The following is a 21,825-nucleotide window of genomic DNA, read 5'->3' as shown; positions in this document are numbered from 1 at the left end:
AATACTGATGGAGAAGTTAGCAAGTCTGTCGAGACGAAGGGCTTAGACGAATTGTGATGAGAGGTTGGTACTGGTCTCACACAGGAGAAATGGTCTCTCAGTCTCTGCAAGAAGTCATATCGAGGTAGGACGTCTCGCTCATCCGAGTGCCGGAAGAGTTCACCAGGAAGGCGTAGGGCTGTGCCGTATACCAACTCAGCGGTTGATACTTGGAGGTCTTCTTTGATGCTGGAACGTAACCCCAACAGGACTGTAGGTAGAACCTCTGTCCAGTGCTCGTTACCTTTGAGGACACACATCAGAGAGGCTTTGAGATCGCGGTGGAATCTCTCAACCTGGCCGTTACACTTTGGATTGTAGGCAGTGGTGCGGGATTTTTCGATGCCGCACAGCCGTGCAAGAGAGCGAAATAGATCACTCTCAAACTGACGACCTTGATCTGTGGTCAACTTTTCAGGAACGCCAAACCGACACACCCAGGTAGAAAAGAATGTCTCAGCTGTAGTTTCAGCGGTTTGGTTAGACATTGGTACCGCTTCGGGCCACCGTGTGTACCGATCAACGCATGTCAAGAGATACGTGTATCCTTTAGAGGGAGGCAAGGGTCCGACAATGTCCAGATGAACGTGTGCAAAACGAGAATCAGGAACCTGGAAAGAGCCTAAAGGAGACTTGGTATGTTTGATAACCTTCGACTTCTGGCAAGCGATGCAAGTACGACACCAATCTTTGCAGTCTCTCGCAATCGATTTCCAAATAAATCGTTTGCGTACCATACCTAGAGTGGCTTTTATCCCAGGATGGGACAGATTATGCACAGAGTCGAACGCTAGACGTCGCATTGAAACGGGTACATACGGGCGTATATCGTCAGTAGACACATCGCAGTAGATATTAACACCGGAGATATCGAAGCGTTTTAGCTGAAGCCCAGTTTCACTTTGAAGCAAGGTATGCAATTCATCATCATCTGCCTGCGCCCGTGCCAATTCTGCATAATCGATTGTACAAGGAGTGTGGATTTCACAAATTCTTGAGAAAGCATCAGCTATGACGTTACTATCCCCAGGCAAATATCGTAAATCTGTCGAAAACTGACTAATATATTCAAGATGTCTAAGTTGCCGGGGAGAACATTTATCGTTACGTTGTTTGAACGCATACGTGAGAGGTCGATGATCACTGAAAATTATGAAGTTGCGTCCCTCCAAAATGTTCTTGAAATGCTTAACAGCTGAATATATTGCTAAGAGCTCTCTGTCATATGTACTGTACTTTTTTTCAGTCGAACTGAGCTTGCGTGAAAAAAATGACAATGGTTGGGTTTTGTTTCCTATTTGCTGTTGAAGGACTACACCCAATGAAGTGTCGGAAGCATCGGCAGTCAAAAACAATTTTGCATTCGGAACAGGATGGGCCAGAAGTGCGCCGTTGGCAATTGATTGCTTGCATGACAAAAAAGCGGATTTGGCCTCCTCAGACCAAACTATTTCAGTTTTATCTTTTTTTATCTTGCTTTTTGCTAATTCATGCAAAGGAGCTTGCACCCTGGCGGCATCTTTAAGGAATCTGTGATAGAAATTTACAATAGCCAAAAAACGCTTTAATTCAGTCACTGTTGATGGCAATGGATAATCGAGCAATGTTTGTACTCGATCTGGTAAAGGTGCAATCCCATCGGGAGAAACAAGAAAACCCAGAAAATTAATTTGACGTTGACCGAATACACATTTAGATGGATTGATCACGATACCATAGTCATTTAGTCTTTGAAAAACACGTTTTAAGTCAGCTTCATGAGATTTTTCGTCAATGGAAGCGATTAACAAATCATCGAGATATGCGTAACAACAATCTAAGTCACGAAATGCTTCGTCAATAAAACGCTGAAACGTTTGAGCTGCATTTTTCAGGCCGAAGCACATATAAACATATTCGTATAGCCCAATGGGCGTAATTATGGCGGTTTTGGGAATGTCTTTAGGATTGATTGGTATTTGGTGATATGCTTTTATTAAATCGATTTTTGAAAAAAATCTTTTTACCACTCAAGTTGATGGAAAAATCCTGTATATTTGGAAGCGGGTATCTATCTGGGATGGTTATTGCATTGAGTCCGCGGAAGTCCCCACAAATTCTCCATTCGTTGCTTTTTTTGGGTACAAGATGGATGGGACTCGACCAAGGGCTTTTTGAGGGCCGAATTATACCTTGTTGCAACAGTTCATTGAATTGTTTTTTAACAGCTGCAAGTTTTTCAGAAGACAATCTTCTAGCTTTTGCGAAAACCGGTGGTCCCGTAGTTTCGATGAAGTGCATGACAGAGTGTTTCTTTGGAACTGCATTTAGAACTGAGCTGGTAAGCTGAGGAAATTTGGCTAATATGCGGTGGTATGGAGAATCACCAGAGATCGGCGTTAAACCAAAAGAGCCGTTTTGGGATTCTAAACCATTCACTGATAGCGATGTTTCGTTATCGATCAAAGGAGAATTTTTAACATCTATAAGCAAACCAAATCTTTCCAAAAAGTCGGCTCCAATAATGGGATGTGAAACATCTGCCACAGTGAAAATGAAAGGAAAGTCCCTCCTTAGTCCAAGATTCAGAACTAGATTTTTGTTGCCAAACGTTTGGATTTCGGATCCATTTGCAGCATATGTAACATGACGACCTGGGATCTCTTACAATCCTGTTGTTCAATTAATCTTGTTTAGGCCCCAGGGTTCGTTGGTTACCGGAAACCACCCGAGGCTTCCGCTGACAATCCGGTTCGGGTCAGTTAGTTCGCTTAGTCTGACGGTCCGGAGGTGGGGTCTCCTAGCCGTCGGGCGAGAACGGGGCCAGAGGTCGGGCTACCAACGTCCCATATAAATTCCGCTTTACATCTATGTCAGAGATCCCAATAGCTCGTCTGGTTACCTTCTCTTTCCCTCTGGGGGTTCCCGTGGTTCGTCGGTGGAGGCCACGTCGAGTCGTCATCGTCAAACTCTATTTTAATTGTGTAATATATTAGTGCAATATAATATAAATGTTCAGCAAAGTGTTATATAAAAATGTAATATATTTTACCTCCATGCTGTCGGTGGTTCCTAGGACCATCTCACGGTTTATAATGTCATGAGTTTTTACAATGTGCAATAGGCCTAAAAGTTGTGGATCCTGGCCAGATCTCCAATTTGTTATGTTTGGATGCCAGATTTAATATTATAATGCTTACAGTATTTCCTTTTCTCATGAAGTTATGTAAATCAGATACAAGCTAATACCGCACCTTCTATGTTGTGATTGGTTCTTCAGTAAGGCATTGTGGGAATGCTACTATATAAAAGCCAGCTAGAGATGTGCTGACTCTCTCTACCTACCTACTTCCTCACCTACGACTAACGACCGACTTAATCAGTAAGGCGTCACGCCCTGTCATGGTGTGAGCCAGATCGTCTCATAAGTAACGATGAAGTTACAATAGTAGAAGTGTGCCTTGGCACTTATCTCGTCTCATCGCACGTAAGGTTTCAATGTCGTCGTGATCCAGTGATCGGTTAGTGGCCAGACCGGCCACCCGTGGACTTTCATCTCCAGTTCCATGTGCAGTGGCTGAGCTTTCATCTCAACGTGTGTTTACACCAAAGTCGTCTGAAGCTGGTGACGACGAGTCTTTGGCTGAGTGGCAGACACCTGGGAGTATCTACCGGACGATGTGATAAGACGTGAAAACCTGGACAACGGCGGTGAGATCGATTCATATTTTTGTTTCATTGTGACAGTGAGAGAAAAGACTAACTGTGATAATTGTGATAAAACGTTAATTAATAGTTTAACATATAAAAGGGCTTGTGATAATAGTGATTACGCTGATTAATGGTTTAACAATATAATTGAATAAATGTTATAGTTCTATCTAAACTTTGTCTATTCCATTGTTGTCATCCACTCAATGTTTACTGGGGGAAAAAATATTAAAGAACCGGGAGGTAACGATCAAGAACGTTACACATACAGTGAGAGTTTGTGAGGTTTTGTCAAGTTAGTCAAGCGTTTCGGAAAACAACTGATTGATGCGCCAGTGTCAATTAGAAATCGGAAACCCGTATTAACGTCGATGACAAATAGGCGACTATGGAGAAGGCTTTCGTCAGCTGTCGCCGAAACAGACGAGCCCACTAGTTTTCCTGAAACTGACATGGAGGAATACATTTATGAGCTTTTTCTCCAAACTGCTCATGGTACCAGCAAAGCCTTCCGTTTTTCAAAGCATCGCCAAATTTATTTCGGCTACGAGATTGAGATCGTTTGCGATAACCGCGAGATGGTCTAGGAGATCGCGAAAGCCTTTCAAATGATTGCCGTAGCGAAGCAATTTCGTTTTTCAAATCATCAAACTCTGAAGTGTGAGACACAGCTGAAGTATTAGATGACACATTAGAAACCTCACATATTTTGTCGGCTATTTTCGCTAACCCAATTAACGGTTCACTAGAAGCTTGTAATATTTGTTGGGAGTGCAAAGGTAATCTCTGCATCCAGAGATTTCTCAAAATGTCACTTTCCATTTTACCCTCAGCTAACGTTTGCATTTCGTGCAAAAGCTGGGACAGGCGTTTGTCGCCTAGTTGAAGCTCCTGGAGTAACATTCGCAATTTGGAAGATTCTGATTGTTGAAACTGCTCCAGCACGCAAGTTTTGAGAGTCTCGTACATGTGCTGTTGGGGAGGATTGCGAACGATATTAGAAACATAGTTCAAAACTTTGCAATCAAGAGCTCCTACAACGGCGTGAAATTTAGTTTCATCGGCGGTTATGCCTGCCGTTTTTAATTGTGACTCAATTTGAAGAAACCAAATCTCTGGATTTGCTTCCCAGAACGGAGGGGCTCGAAAGGCAACACGTGAAACTTCAGCTGATGCAATAGGTTGAGCCATGACAAATGCAAGTATGGAGACCGACAAATCGAGAGTAGAAAGTTTATTCCTCACCTTGAATTTCCAGGAACGTCTCTATATTGGGTAGAAACGAGTAGACTTGGTTTGAAAAAAAATATATATAGTATATCCAAAAGACTAGGAGATTAGAAAAGTTTCATCTTTGAAGAGCGTACGAACGGAAAGCACAAGGTGCGAAAACGAAATTTGAACGATGGAGAAATTAACTTCAATGTCCAAAATCAGATGCGTCCTATAGGTCACCAGTGATCCGATGCTTGTAGTGACGACATAAAACGTAATGAAAACTTAACGATTTAATATACGAAAGAAACATAACGAGAAGGATGACACGTGTATACAAATAGGTGGTACAATTCCAACTGACATTTTTTCTTTTTTTTACAATCACCAGGAGCGTGAGGAGGGTGCGCCATCTATACAGATAAGAACGCACTACAGATCCTATAGACATACTTTCAATAAGAAAAAGGATCCAAATAACGTGTAGAACTCAGATACGTAATTCATGTTGCAAGCCGCTGTGGTGGTCGAGTGGTCATAGTGACGAACTCGCATCGCGGGGACCTGGGTTTGAACCCCACCGTTGCCACAGTGGTGGTCGGCTGAAGTTGGTTTTCTGTGGTTCCCAACTTCGAGGCGCAAATGCGAGTCGATCTCCCCTTTAAAAAGTCTCGCCACAGAGAGCAACAGGCCTACAATCAGTACAAATATACAGTCACTACACATCACTCACTTCACTTCTGAGATATAGATGGCAGCACTGAAAAATCATACGCAATACTAGATACTCACTCAGACTGTTAGGTACACACACTTACAATTCCGGCACAACTCGCTAGGTAGTAAATTGCCTATGGCGATAGACCTGAGTTGTGCTCGGTATAAAAAAAAAATTCATGTTGCAAGGCATTGTATAGTTAAAAAATACAAAAACTAACTCCTTGTATGGTCAACCTGTCCTCAAAAACCCAGTTAGAAAGTTGTTGCCCTATCTCTTCTGAGGCAAAAAAAACCACAAACATGTTTCAAAGTACAATATTCGCTGAGATATTTGAATTCAAAATTACTGAAAATGAGGAAAAGAAGTATTGGTTGTTAGTTAGTTTTTTTTTTGCTGTTCTTTTCCAATTTTCGAATTCAAATATCTCTGCTAATATTTCACTTTTTATTGGCCTCAGGAAAGACTAAGTTTGAATTCAAAAATTCAAGAAAAGTTTGAAAAAACAGCATAAACTAACAGACAAGCTCATTAGGACACTCTTTCAATTGTCAACTCAATTCACTCTCAACTCAATTTTTCTTATATTTTCGAATTCGAATATCTCAGCAAATGTAACACTTGGAAACATGCAACTTTTTGTTGGGAAGAGGAGGGGCATAGCAAAAACTTTTTAGATGGGTTTTTGAGGACAGGGTTATCCGTATAAAAAGTTAGTTTTTGTATCTGTATCTCTGACTATATCCCTTGCAAAATGAATGAAAAATCTGTGTTTTACATGCTATTTGGATATTTTTCCTCATTGGAAATATGCCTCTAGGATCAGCAGTTTGCCAGTAAAATGAGGCCTAGTGACTTTCCTTACTACCTTGCATATTTCATGTTGAAAAGTTCTTGAAAACTTCAACATTGCTCGTAATGACACCTTATTTGTAACAACAAAATTACATGCAATCTTCCAGGTCATTATGAGTGAATTTGACTAGATATTTTACCACAATCAACAGCATTTCAGTGATTTCAGAGATCTTAAGAAAGGATATTTTTCATTTTCAAGGCTGTTTGGGTGTTTAGTATTATAAAAACTGCTGCCGTCATTGTTTGACTACAGAGTAACTTGTGGATGCACTTGCAAAATGATAACTGTACTGCAATGAGAAACTTATAACATCTCTGCCAATTCATTTCATGTTATTCAATGATCTTCATAAAATATAGTTACAGCTGTATTTATCATGATGCCATTCACTTAATTAAGAGGAACTATCTTGCTTTGGAAGTGAAGTACAGGAAAACTTTGATTAGCCACCATTTTCTGTTATCCGTCATTGTCTGAAAAAACAATACAGGAAAAACTGCCCCAGATTTTAAGGTCCAAAAAGATCAGATCACTGCTATGTGCAAATGCCATTGGCAATCGTACATTACACCCTGCTTGTAATTGGTAAATCCAAAAACCACATGCTTTCAAAAATTTGAATATGAACACATTGTTTGTGTGCCTATTATGCCCAACAAAGTGCTTGGATGTACCAAATTATTTTTTCAGAATGGTTCCACAACATTTTCGTTCTTTAAGTTAGAGCTCATACGGCTGAAAATCATTTGCTGCAGGAAGCACTGCTGTTAATGAACAATGCTATGACACACACCTCATGTGAACTCATTAGTTATGATGGCAAAATAACACATTCCTCTTTCTCCCAGCGAATAAAACTCCACTTATTGATCCTATGGACCAGGACATAACTGACAATATGAAGCGACGTTACAGATACAACGTTTTTCAAAAGCTTGCTTTCATCTAATGATGCCAAGACTGACAAAGAAGTTTGGAAGAGATGCAACATAAAGAACACTATTTTTAATGTCCCCACTGCCAGGTCTGACCTTATATTGAAGTTTATATTGATCGTTTTGTGTGTGTAAAATTAAATACAATTTGAATGTAACATTCACACTTTTAAAGGACTTTATTTTCATTTTCATCCCAAGCCAATAGTTAAATCATGTTTCGGTTCATATTTATTAAGAGATTTCTGTAACCCATCTATCCAATTATTCGTCACAGCCCTGGTCTGGATGGTGATGGTTAATCAAAGTTTTACTTACATATTTAAATTCTTAATGTACAGCAATACTACTACTGTATGTGTGCTTCATAACAGGGTTTCTAGTAACATGGGAAAATTAGAGAAAGTCAAGGAAATGTGAAATTAGGTGAGGGGAAAATATTAAATATTTTTAACAATAATCGGGGAAATGTGTGAATACTTGAAAAGTCGAGAAAGAATTCTGCGAAGGGTAAAAAATGGAACTCAAAATTTTTTTCAGAAGATCAAGATTTTGATTTATTATTCTTTCTTGAGCAGTTTTGATCAGGGGAATGATCAAGGAGATTTTTCTGGGAACCCTGCATAAGCATTCCTATAGAAAATTGCTAACAAATTGGTGAATGTTGAAAAATGTTGATGTTGTGTGAATGAGTGTTGATGTTTATGTTCTTCACGAAACACCAACTCTGGCCGTATAGTTATATTGCATTTTACTGCCATTAACAAGTTGGATTGCAAATGAAGGCGTCATCTCTCGGTGGTCGCCTCAAGCTCATTAGGGAAAATATCTTGTTATCTATATCCCCCTGCCCGTTTTAGACTTGGGACCTGAATATCAACCTTCACGGTAGTAGACGAACATCTTACCCCTAACGCAGGGGGTGCACAATCTCTGGCCAATGCAGTTTGTCAAGGGGTTTCATACAGCCTGCAAAATGTATTTATTCCGGTTAAAAGGTATTAGCAGTAAAAGGCTGACCATATTACCTTCATAAAAATATGAGAAATTGTGATCCGTACGAGCCATCGATAATTATCACCAAAAGAATTGTCAAACACAAGTAAAGTTGCTGATTGCAGCTAAAAATATTGTTAAAGGTGATTAAAAGTGTCAACCATCATTAAAATTGCTAAAAATTTCCAATGAAGGAAAATAGAGGTTCACTCACAAGAATTCTTCAGTTTGTTAAGGTTGGGGGGGGGGGAAGAGCCATTTTCGGCATGGTTCCCATAGAAAAGATCAGCAAACAAATGGATTCAGGCAAGCAAGAAATGAAAGGTAAGACCAAAAACAAACACGAGGTGATGCCAGCAAAAGGGGTCTCACCCCCAGCAGACAGAGAATTGGCAGTCGACAGGTGAGAGAAATCATGTAAATGAGAAAAAGAATATGAAGTAGAACCTCGTCAGATCTCTGGATAACCTGGACATGAAATGAGAAAGAAAATAGTATTTCAATTTTTTTTTCCGAGAGGCGATCTTCAAATTCCCATAATAACTTTTTTATTATTATGCTAGCACAGTGGCAAGGAATGCCTAACATACAACAGGGGGAAATATGAAGTTCCCTAATTTCTTAAATTTTAAAGAGAGATAAATGCGTGCTTCTCATATATGGCTATACACTAGAAGGTGTTGATTATCTAAAGCAGTGTTATCGAAAAAAAATAATTTTTAAGAGTAACTTCTCTCCTCTTAAAATCTTTAAGGGGTAGTTTTGTTAAAAGAAGAGTATTTTTTTATGAAAATCTAAAAAATAACTATAAAAAACCCCCTAAAATTTGAAAGAGTAATTTCACATAAAGCCACCCACCACTTAGACATTGCTATCATATGAAGGGTTGAGGGAAAAATGGCTTCAGTCCATGAAACAAAATTTTTCAGGAGATGAAAAACAAAGTTTTTCTTTAAAAATCTGGTTTATATAATTACAATGTTAGAAACTATTTTAATTCTATGCCATGGTATATGTTATGTGAAACTCAAACCAAACTATTATTTTTTTCTTGGCTTCACCCCCCCCCCCCCCACGAACATGTAGTTTGAACAAGATTCTGAAACACGCACACATGCACACTTTTCATAAAATTTGAATAATTATGATATTTGATCATGATATGATAAATTAAGTTAAAAATAGATAAAAAATTATTGGTGGTTAGTGTGCAGAGACAAATATTCAGTGAAAAAAAAAGTTTATTATGCTTAGTCATCACTGTCGTGTATATATTCCAAATATACATCACCATGCTGCTCTCATTGCTCTCACATCCATTCCATGTCAATAGTTGTTGTAAAAGCTCTTAAAGGTTGCAGGTCATTGTACTTTGCATGAGAGATTGGGATTGGGGCCTTGTACAAAACTTTAAATTCTTTGATAGGCATGCCCTTATCTTGTTGATGGTCCTTTCTTCTTTTTTTGCTTGTTTTTAACAGTAACTTTATGGCTGGTGTGGCTACCAAAGAAACTGGAATGGTGCTACACTAAACGTGGTGTAAAACTGTCTGAATGAAGGCATCTGATTGGCCTTGTGGGCAGTGAGAATTTTTTCTGGTACCTAGGTTTTAAAAAATTTCTTGTCTACAGTCAGTCACTATGAAAAGGAGATGGTTTTACATTTCAGCGTCTTATAACTTCCATCCATTCTTCTGGAATCTCAATATAGGACGTTTGTGTAAGATACAGCATAAATCTATACTCTGTGATGCTTTGATACATGGACTAACCTCATTCATAAGCACAAAGCACAAACTACACATCTGTAAAGCCAAATGAATAGGCCTACGCACACTCAAATGTCGCTTTTGGCACATATGCTTGTGCATATCTCTGATCGTTTTTCATCTGCGCACTGTGATTTAAATCAATGTTTCCCCCTTATGCCATATCTTTCTCCCTTTATTTCAGCGGACTGAAAACATTTTTACCTCAGATGTTTTACGTGGTTGAAAGAGATGGTACTGAGCTATAAAAAAACGCCAAAAACTGTAATTTAGATTTTTTGGACTGAAACTATTTTTACCCAACCCTTCATATGTATAATCTTGATCTACAAATAAAACTGTACAAAGACACTGTGAACCTTTGCCACCCCAGGTGGTACCAATTGGGTTCATCTAAAGTATGCTTTATGTATTTTATTCTGGTTTTCCATATTAAACTTTCCACTCCAGCTAACTTGGATTTTCGATATTCTGAATCGGCTCTAATTACAATTGGTCCAACTTAATGAGGTTGTACTGTATGTATATTTTTCACCAAAGAGAAGCCAATAAATTTCCCCTACTTGTAGTAAAAATTAAGGTAGCTAATCTACAGTTTTGTGCTGTTATAGACTCAGGTGCTTGCATTAGCACGATTGATCCAGTTTTAATGCACACAAGATACATTATGAAAGAAATTTCATTTACTAGAGCTGAAGACACCATTCAATCCAATTTGTATGCACTGCCTTTCATCCAAGATATTCTAGCTCAATTGGATGAGTCAAAATATTTTAGTAGTTTGGATCTGCGTAGTGCCTATTATCAGTTGGCAATGGCAGAAAAGGACTGCTCTAAATTATACTTTGTTAATTACAAAGGTTGTTTTTCTTATAATATAGTACCAATAGGAATTGAAGACTGCTTCAGCAACATTTCAACAATTGGCAGATACTTTATTATTGGAATTACACATGATGACAAAATTCATTGCATTATCAATGACATACTTATTGCCAGCCCTGACAAAACACACTTTTATAAAGTAGAAAAAGTTTTCCTTTTGTTGGAAAAATTGGCACCAAGAAATGTGATTTCTCGAAGAAAGAAATAGAGGTAAAATATACTAGAACACATAATTGGAGAAAAGGACGCATTCAGACAATTTGTAAGTTATATAGAATTCTCCCCCCTATAATATTAAAATTTGTTCTGTTTTTTATAATTTGTTCATCTCCATAAAAATAACCCAAGAACAATAACATGACTTTCAAATTTGTTATAGAATCTGCTGATGAAATTCAAAATCCTAATAAAAATAGAGATTGAGTTTTGGAGGCAATTAAAATGAAAAAATATATAAACAGTGAAACCTCGCTATAAAGATACTCTGTTGACTAAGACAAAAAAAATTGTTGTAAAGGGATTATCGTTATGTCGAGAGGCATCAATTTAACAAATACAAAGCTACAACAGGCAAAATGCCCAATGATGTGTCTGAAAAAAAAGATTCCCATAACAAATATGGATGTCACATATTTAAACAATGCACCAACTTAATTACAAATGCAATCATTAAAACTAAAAACTATATATACTTGATAAAATATTATACAATGCCCATAAAACTTATTTATGGTTGTCTTATCTAAGAAGGGTAACTTTTCGACTTACCCCAATATGTTTATCATATTTCTTTTTAAACATGTCAATTGTGTTAGAATTCATGACCCTCTCCTGGGGTAAACTGTTCTATTCATTTACAACCATATTAGAGCAAAATTTCCTGCTCCACCACAACCTGGAATTGTCCCCTACTAAACGATACTGTTGTCTCCATGTCAAGGCAGTTGATTGATGTTGTATTAATAACTAATGATCCCCTTGCTATACATCCTGTTGGAAATTTTGAATACTTCAATCATACTGTTGTCCCTTACCAATTAATACTTATGACCCCCCCCCCCCCCCCCCGTCAAAGCAGTCAATTCATGGCATATTAATAATTCATGGTCCATCCTATCCATCCCATTAAAAATTTTAATGCTTCGATCATGTCCCTCTGACATCTGCATTTCTTCAATGTAAACATATTCAAGAAATCGAGTCTTCCTTCCTAGATCAAGCCTTTTGTGCCAATGAAAGCATGCACAGCTGTTCTCTGCACTCTCTCAACCAAGTCTATGTCCTTCTGTAGGCATAGGTGGAGATAGACTTGAAAGCCACAGTCATTATTGCTGGGAGGGGCACGATGATGATGTCAATTCATATATACATGTATGCATTAGATTAGATGACTACACCTTGGATGCTGGGGGGGGGGGGGGCATTGCCTTTATCTCTGCCCTTGTCTGTAGGCATGGTCTCCAAAACCTTTGCGGCATACTCCAGTCCAGGACGAACTAAGCCCTGGAGTGTAAGAATCACTTTAAGAGAATGTGAAGACACCCCTTCTCTCCCTGTTAAGAATAAAACTGAGCATTCTGTATGCTTTTATTTTTTTCTTTGCTTTTTAACATTAGACTATAGGTATTTCCAAACAAGATTTGAAAAAATATTGTTGTAGAGGGATTTATCATTATATATCAAGTATTGTTGTACGAGTTTCACTGTACATTGGGACTTTATTTTTGGAAGATGTGCAGCAGCATTTAGGTGATTAAAACTTCTAACTTCAGGGGCCTACTGTGCTTCTGAAGTTAATTTTTTAATTAAAATTGATTAATTAATTTAATTTTTTTTTTTGAAATTTTTTGCAATGAAATTTTTATGTTGGTGCTGGTTGTAAATGTCCTCTCTACTGTCCATACACTGAACTTTTCAGCGATAAACTTAATTTCATAATTAATAATCAATAAAATAATTTCTTAATTAATAAAATAAATTAAAATTTTTTTTTTTGTATTCCGAATTTCATTGTGGGTACATTTAAGTTAAAATAAAAAAGTCAGAAGTATTGTGTCTCTCTGACTAGTTTCAGATTTTAGCAAACAATTTTTCATAAATGATGCACGCATGGTAATGCAACATTTCTTCCATAAATAACTGTACTTTCTTTTTTTGAAATTTCTTTAGTGCTTTCATGTAGCACTAGTCATGTCAATAGTATTATTAGAGCCATAAAGAAGATTATTATAATCAGTATAATAAGATTCAAATCCAAGTCCCTTTGAATAAATGTCACATCTGTATTTGTTTATAACATCTTAGTCATTTCATCCATCACTTCCTGATTGCCTCCCAGCTGCAAGACATGCCGAAATTGGCTCTCTAACATTCAAAGTAGGGCATCCCAGCCCTTCAAATATGTCAGACAGAAGGGGAAAAAAAAGAAGGTGAGGGGAAGCATTATTACAGAAACCTTTTCCACTCCCCCATAGTCAAGAAGTACACTTCATCATTTTAGAAATGGAAAAGAAAAGTGGGACATTACTTCTTTTCTTTATTTTCATGGTTCTCCAACTCTGAAACAGGTGAACCATAAGTCAATAGGATTTGAACATTCCCTCCTCTCTTTCCAACTTCCTTTTTACCTGTATTCACTGCCATGTGGCTTTTACTTGCCTCAGCAAGTATCTGGCCTGGTCTCTCCCTCTCTTCCCATTATACCTATGTGGCCTTGGAGAGCTTAACTACTTGCTTGACTGGTTTTCCTTGTTGCCTCATTAAAAGTTTTCTTTTTCTTCTGTGTGTGTATGTGTGTATTTCTCCCTCCCCCCTCCTTATCACTTGTGTGTTGTGATTGCTTTTGGTGCATAATGTATTTTTTTCCTCTTTGGGTTCTCTGCTATATTCCCTTGCCCTACAGTTATGGCTGTCGTGGCTGATATACATAGATCCTGTTACATATCCAGAAGATAACGTTAATTAATCAGTGATTATCTATTGGATTATCTCATATGGATTATTCTGTTTGGTAGCCTTCTTCGAGAAATTGTTCTTGAACCATTGTCATTTGATTAAGACAATAGTTTGTATATATATTCTTTTCCTGTTTCCTGTTACTCTGATGGTAATTGTTTTGATAACCTTAATTAGAGTATGGTAATGCTATTATATGCTTTGGTTATTGAATTTCTCTATCAGTTTCGCATGGGAATAATGATGGTGATGATAAGTCAATACACTTCAGGCCATGCTACATAAATTTATACGCATTGCAATTTGTTTTAGTATTAATATTCCATTTGTAATGCACCTTGCATGACCTGATGATTCTGCATTAGAGATTCTCAATTGATATTATTCAATAATAATTGATTTGACTTGCTTCCTGTTTAAAATTAATTCAAAGTGCAGTTATATATAGTCTCATTGGAAATTTTATTATTTGCATCAAATACTGTATTCAAATTCAGTAAGAATCATGGGATTTAAAAATAAAGTATTATTTAAAATTAAAAACACAGAATTATAAATAATGCATGAATGTAAAGGGAGAAATGCCTGAGTTTTAGATTAAGAACAATTACTGACTTTAATAGTTGTTTACGGAGTTGGTGAAGGAGTGAAATGGCATCTACTATCAGAAGGCTTTCCATGTCTTTTCGTTTGCATAATGGCAGTCAGTAATCACCATTCAGAGTGTTGCTGAGCCTACAATTTAGTGTGTGGAGAAGAAAAAAAATGTGTTATAAGCTATAAAAATTGCTTAACTTACAAAAATTCCAAAACTTAGTGATGATCTCAAACGACTGAAATTTTGTAAAATAACTGAAATTCTGACTTTCCTCTTCCATGCAAGAGGCTATGAAGGCAGACAATTTTTGCATCTGACTTCCATTACAATGTGTTTTTTGTGATATTTTTCTTGACGTTTCTTGACATGTATCTTAACATTATATGTGTGACTAAAGAAAGTCACGTTCAACCTTTGTAAAAAAGAATCAGAATATTTACCTTTTTTTATTCATGTATTACTTATAACTGTGCATCATTAATTAAAAAGTATATTTCTTGATAAAACTGGATGATTCTTTTAGAATCACCCCTGTACTTCTCGCATACTGAGTAATGCAAAATATTTTTTGTTCAGGTGAAAAAAAGTACAGCAGGACTTTTTTAACGTGAAAAAAAAAAAACTCACAAATTTCGTGTTATGCAATAAAATTTTGAAAACTTTTAATTTGATGAGACCAATCACACATGTTTTCTATTACAGTTTCACATTAATGAGATTTGACTGTATAATAAGAGAAAGGGGGAAGTTTTGAATACGCATATTTGTCATGAAATAATACTTATAAGGATTCGGTTACTGTATATGAAAATAACTATCAATTTATAATTCTATTCATTTTGTTCAACAGCGGGAGATTCATAGTTTAGCTGCCCTCTTCTCCCATTCTATTCTACTTTTCTGAACCACATATTTTCTTACTGAGCCTTCCCATCCTAATCTACCACACTGTACCATAGTCTGCTTTACCTCCTGTGAATATATCTCTGGTCCAGTACCAGCATAAATTAGTCAATGATAGTGTTGGATATCAAAAAACTTGAAAAAAGATTAATCAGATACAAAGTTATAAAGTTTTTGGATGGCCTCTTTCTATGCTCAGCGACTTAGTTTTCATTTGAAAGATCATGTCGATTTACAAAATCAGAACAGGGAAATATTGCAACAATTTCAAAACATCTCAATTGATGGAACACATAATATATGTGCATTTCGACAAAATTACTGTTTACATCAAAATATAACAAATTTCTCAAGATCAGCCAAGTTCATATATTTTTATATAAATCATGCTTAAAATGTATTATATTTCACCTGGCACATAATAATGATGACAAAAAAAATTATATAATAATAATAATTATCTGGAAAATATCAATCAATCATGGGTGAAAATACAGGGGATGTTGTATATGAATGCCATTAATTTCTCATTATACAGTCGATGCTTGATTTTACGAATCTCAAATTTACAAACCGCATGTTTTTATGAACTAATCTTCTGCTCCCAAACAATATACAGTTCACAACACTTGATGTGATCACTTTGGGACTCTAGGTTTCTGATTACAATAACCAAATGATAACTATGTCCAAAAAAGTCCTGTTTACAAGTAGGGTGACCATATTTGGTCATAGCGAGGGACTTGCATTTTGAGGACCCAGGTTCGAACCCCACCGTCACGGTGGTCGGCTGAAGTTGGTATCCGGCAGTTCCCAACTTCAAGGCACGAATGGGAGCCGATCTCCCAGTTGAAAAGTCTCGCCACAGAGAGCAGCAGGTCTACAATGATTTATTCAATCATTACACTTCACTCCTAATTATAAAGCTGATGGTAGATGGTGACACTACGCACAACGAACATTTCACAGAAACAAGCTTCACATCAGGTTCACAACACGTACACACACTTTCCAACATGTACCAGTTCGTTAGAAGTTATGCAAAGGAATGTGGACAAGGTGCATGTGTGAATTAGTAGTTGTAGTAGTATGGTGACCATATATCCCATTAGGTTGTATAGTAAAATGGGATAACTCTGGTTTTTCATTCCCACATAATTTGTTGCAAAATGTTCAATTATTTTCATTTTTTTATTATATTCTGAAACAGGACCTTTTTTTTCCTTAACCTAAAATTCTGCATTATTGTTGATCAGCCATTGTGAGGCAGTAGAATGGAACTGTGTAATGTTTATCACAAATTACAATATTTTTTTTAACCTCCACAATACGTTTCATAGATCCCTTGAGAGTCTCTCAGGAAAAAAAAAATTAGAATCTGGTTAACTGAAAAAAACTGATCAAAAACTGAAGGAAAGTGCCTTTTTTTCATCACATAATTGGCTTCACTAAAGAAAGGCCATTGCAAAAGCAGCTCCACATGCATATGAATCACAGCAAATAATGTGGACTGATCACAACATTATGTACGGAAATGTTTGTCAACATGGGGGGAAGGAGTAAACACCTTCCAGCCACCTACATAGCCCCAAAGTGAAATGTTTTGCAATGTTCTGCAACAAGTCATTGGTTGACTGGAAATGTTCTGTGGTAAAAATCATCATAATAGCGTTTTCTACGCATTTTCTTAAAATTCTTCCAGATTGTTTTGCAGTAGTAGTAATTGTTCTGCAACATATGTTACAGATTTGTGCATATTCTACTTCGGGGCTACATTGTCTTGTAGAGTGATAACGATAACTTACAGGAAAAAATTAAGTCTGGTTAAACCTTATCTTCAAAATGAGCAAAACCTTTCGACAGAAAAAAAATGATGATATTATCCAAAATCCTGATAACTGTAAACAAATTTTTCCCATTTTATGATGTTGGTCTGTCCTGTTCTTAGGAAAAGTGATAACAATAACAGAATAATAACAATATCTGTGATTCTAATAAGGAGCATCAACTGCTATTATTTTTAAATGTCTTTTCCCGATTTACATTTACAAACTTCTGAATTTTACCAAATATTTTTTCACATCTGTTGTTAAAAATGAACATTGACTGTATTTATCTATTATGAATTAATGTTTAGATTAAATGCCATTTTGAAAAAAAAAAATTCAATTAATTTTTTGTTTACAGACACTTGGCACGCAGTCAAAGATGAAAAAGGAGAATGAGTTTTTGGCTGAAGTGAGTGTTAGCATCATGCAAATTGGATTTTTATATGTTTATTATTATTTGAGTCTGGTTCAGGCAAAATGCCATAAATGCCCCTTTTTGCCTATTTGCAAACTATTTTTGTAAAAATGTTTTTTTTTAATTTTACCTGCCATTAATGCCTATTTCTACATTGTTTCATGTTTATTCGTGAATTAGATATTTTAAGAACTAAAACATTTTATGTATGTTATTTTTATGTACAACTTCAAAAGAATTGCTCTTTTTAAAAAATCTTCAACCCTTAATATTGATTCTTATCAGAAAGTTCTCGCCCTACTGGCCCCATTCAATCCCAAATAGGCATAAGTGCCTGCAAGATAAGAAAATTTGTGTTAGGTGTTAGGACAAAGAATTTTTAATCTCTGCTATGTGTAATTTTTAGATTGTCGAATCAGTATAGATTGCAAGAGTTGTAAACAAAAGCAACCCACGTATGAGAAAAGCTGAGAATAAATTAGAAGTTTGTGTCTACACATGCTCCACATAATATGTCTTGGTGATGTATGCTGTAACATGTCTTGCATAGCATTGTAGATGAATAGCTGACCGATGACTCCCAATAGTTCATCACTTGAGGTCATGTCTCTAACAGGGCGGGGTGGGAGCTGACAGCCTTGGAGCCTATGCTATTTTAATTTTTTTTTTTTTATTATAAAGTTACATTTTACAGTGTTGTACTGCAAAGTTATTTCAGATATGTCAAAATCATCTCCAGAGTTTGAAAGGTATTTTTTTCTAATTGATGCAAACCCATTGAATACAGAGCTCGATACGCGAAAATTTTGTATCGTTATTATGAAAATGTTTTTTTTTTAATAATTCCATATGAAACCGTTTTAGTTTGCATATTCATTCATTTTAGTTTGTATATACATTCTTTAATTTCAGCCAGCAAAGTACTATTTTGCCCCCCTTGTCAGCTAATTTCATATTACGTATTCGTTAAATTGAACTCCAATCTAATTTTGAAGTACTACAAATCATATTATTTTTACCATTATAATATTATATGGGTAATAATGCAGTTTTTATAATCTATTACTGATACAGTAGATTCAGTGAGCGCAGTGAAATTTTAGTCACTTTTCAGATACTTAATATCATAGCTTTTAGTTACTATTCCTTTTTTTCCATTAATTATAAATGTCTTTCTATAGTGCCTCTTTTGGGCATTTTTAGTGCCTAAACTTCCAAGCTCTAATTATTATATTTATTTATTTTTAGTTATTCATTGTATTTTATAATGCAAACACAAGCAGCATGCAGAATGAAAATGATTAAAAGTTCAAATGAAATGGAAAACATAAATTTCTACATTACTTATTATTATTATTTTTACTCTTTCCAATAAACAAAATGATCAGCTTCTCATACTATAAAAGTAATAGTACGTTTAATTATGCATTATATACATAGTATGCTTAACCTTTTACTAGACAAATTAAGATTTGATTTTCTAATTTTTTTTTTCTGTTATTTCCTGCCCTGATTATTTAATTTAAAGATATCAGTCACAAAATTCATGAAAATGTTTTTTTCTTGTATATTTTCCGGACTTGCCCATGTCCATTGAAACAACATTAAAAATCAAGACAAAAAATCAAATTTTATTCTTTCTTAAAAATAGGCGATTTTAAAAATTAAATTTATGGCATAAGTGCTGAAATGAATGAAATTTTTGTTTTGTAAATTAAGTTCGGAATCTCATTTTGCAATTAATAAAATCGATGTTCCCAATTGGGAAGATTGGCCATTAAGAGGTTAATATTAAGGCCAGGGGTGTACAACCTCAGGCCTAAAGGCAAAATGCAGCCACTAAGGGGTTGCCTGTCATCCATGAAAAATACTCTAAAAAAAAACTAAAAAGTATTAATGCCCACAACATGATAACTATGCTAGTTTGTGACCCATGTGCAGTACCTATTTTGCATGTCTGGCATGTAGACTGTTCCCTGTGGGTTGTGCACTCCTGATTTAGGTTCCTGTTATAAGAAAACAGTTCTAGTAGACGCAAGACTCGCTTTTACTGAACTTCAACTTGTTCAAATCATCCTAGCTGTTGTTGTATGTCAAAATGATTTTACTGAAATTTTATTGCACACAATTCATTAAGTAAATATTTCGTCCATGGTTGGGATTTAATTTCTATCAAATGTTTTTCTTTTCCCACATAACTTGGACAACTCAAAAGAGGAGATGCACTGATGCCACAAACACTTGTGATCTTCAGTGCACCAACATGTTTCCAAAAGTTCCAAGGGTCATTTGCTGCCTGAGTGCTCTTTATGCAGGAATGGGTTCAATGTGTAGACCAAACCCAAATATGAAATTTTGATCAGTTTTTCAAAAATGTAGTGTTTACTCTATTTTTCTTTCTATTGTCTGTTCATTACTCTTTCTGCCATTTATTTACAAGGAGTGCAGGCATTCAGAGAGATGTTTGCCATGACAATGGGATGCAAACATTATTTAAATGAAATACAGTGACAATAACCTTTATGACAACTCTGGCTCACATGATGTAATAGAAGTGCTGTATAAGTATTGTATTGTGGTATCTCTCAATACAAAACTCACATTTTGAAGCAAACATTACTATAAGAAATAATAAAAACTTAAATGATTCATTCCACAACAATGCCCTGCCGAAATTTTTTCAAACATAAGATGTAGTTTTAAGTTTTATCCATATGTATCTCTCAAATAGTGTGTGTTTTATGAATAACACAATCTTTGTATATTCTCAAGAAATCCATATTATCAGTACACTTGTCAATGCTCATCTAGATGTGTGATTCACACACCACAATTCAAATTTATTCCTCCAATTTCTTTGAGGAGTGAAAATACTATTATTTTTTTAATAAAGTTATTTTTCTGTTAATGTATCAGTCCGGGGTTGGGAGTGGTTCTACCTATGAGTGAACTAAAATAAATCTTACACACATTGAAAAACTTCTAAACTATTAAAAATTGTGAACCACACTTTATGATCTCTTATCTAATTATTTAAATATTTTCAACAATTAATCAGACTCAGAATCAATAAACTAATTACATACGATTTTAATTAAAAAAATGACTTGCTGCTCAAAACCTTTTCCATTTATCCACATCGTTTATTGAGCTTCTGTAATGGGATACATTTATATATTTTCATTTTAAAATTAATTTTAATGCAAAGAAAGATTGAACTTTAATGCGCAACTGTCCAATTGGTCTTAGCATACCTAAAGATATTTAATGTTTGGAGATGCCCATTAGCTGAAGGTGATCATATGGTTGAAAAAACGCAGTGCTTGTTTCTATTAATTGAGAGAAATCAAACATATTTCTAGAAAAGCTCTCATGACATTGTAAGCTCCCATATCTGTTGCCACCCGAGGCGGTTACTGCCGTAGTTAAGGAAAGCTGCAATATGTCTTTGTTCAGCTCATCATGCTTCTAATGCTTGTTATAAGAAAAAAAAAAGTTGTGTTAATTTGTTATGAAGTTCTGTTATGATTAACTTTTTTCTTTTTTATTTATTGCAGATCTTGCAAAAGTCTGGACCATATCCATTGATTGTTTTGCCACCCAGTGGAGGATATTGGTTAGATGGTCTTCACCACAGTTGCCCGGTTGATCTTAACGGTGATCCCATTATTCCTCATCATGCATGGGTATCAAGAATAGAAAGAGATGAAAGTGCCCAGCTGTACAGAAAGTTCTTCTATGGAAAAGTATGCACATCTTAAAAATGGAATATAAATTTTTACATTTTTTTTTTTCTCCCTGAAAGTGAAGATTACAACATTCACTGTGCAATCAAAGTCATTTCTACATTTTACCTTGGTGTGAACAGTTACATTTTAAAAGATGAGGCACTGATTACTGCTAGAAGAAGAAGAATAAAAAACATCACTCAAAATTTATGATTGTTGTTTGAAGACTGAATAGCATTTTTAAATGCATGACGACATTATTCAGATACAGTAAAGCTTTTCTATCTTTAA

The 21,825-nt window shown here is 35.7% G+C and overlaps 1 protein-coding gene across 2 annotated transcripts in view; it reads left to right on the top strand.

The window, feature by feature from the left end:
• The window catches only part of RapGAP1 (Rap GTPase activating protein 1), a 69,717-nt gene that overhangs the window by 17,344 nt on the left and 30,548 nt on the right, over positions 1–21,825 (top strand). The window contains exons 1-3 of one of the 2 annotated variants that reach the window (XM_089232066.1): positions 13,933–14,212; positions 17,750–17,800; positions 21,364–21,552. In XM_089232066.1, coding sequence (XP_089088192.1) covers positions 14,210–14,212; positions 17,750–17,800; positions 21,364–21,552 — 243 coding nt within the window. In that variant the 5' untranslated portion in view covers positions 13,933–14,209. Of the gene's footprint in view, positions 1–13,932; positions 14,213–17,749; positions 17,801–21,363; positions 21,553–21,825 lie in introns of those variants that run through there. The other variant, XM_089232065.1, reaches the window with a different exon arrangement.

Source organism: Pholcus phalangioides, unplaced genomic scaffold (genome assembly GCF_987345545.1).
Source record: "Pholcus phalangioides strain wild (caught in Gottingen) unplaced genomic scaffold, Ppha-v1.0 ptg000005l_1, whole genome shotgun sequence".
In the NCBI taxonomy this organism is placed as follows: domain Eukaryota; kingdom Metazoa; phylum Arthropoda; class Arachnida; order Araneae; family Pholcidae; genus Pholcus; species Pholcus phalangioides.
Note: the sequence above shows the minus strand (reverse complement) of the source record. Positions and strands in the feature narration are given on the sequence as shown.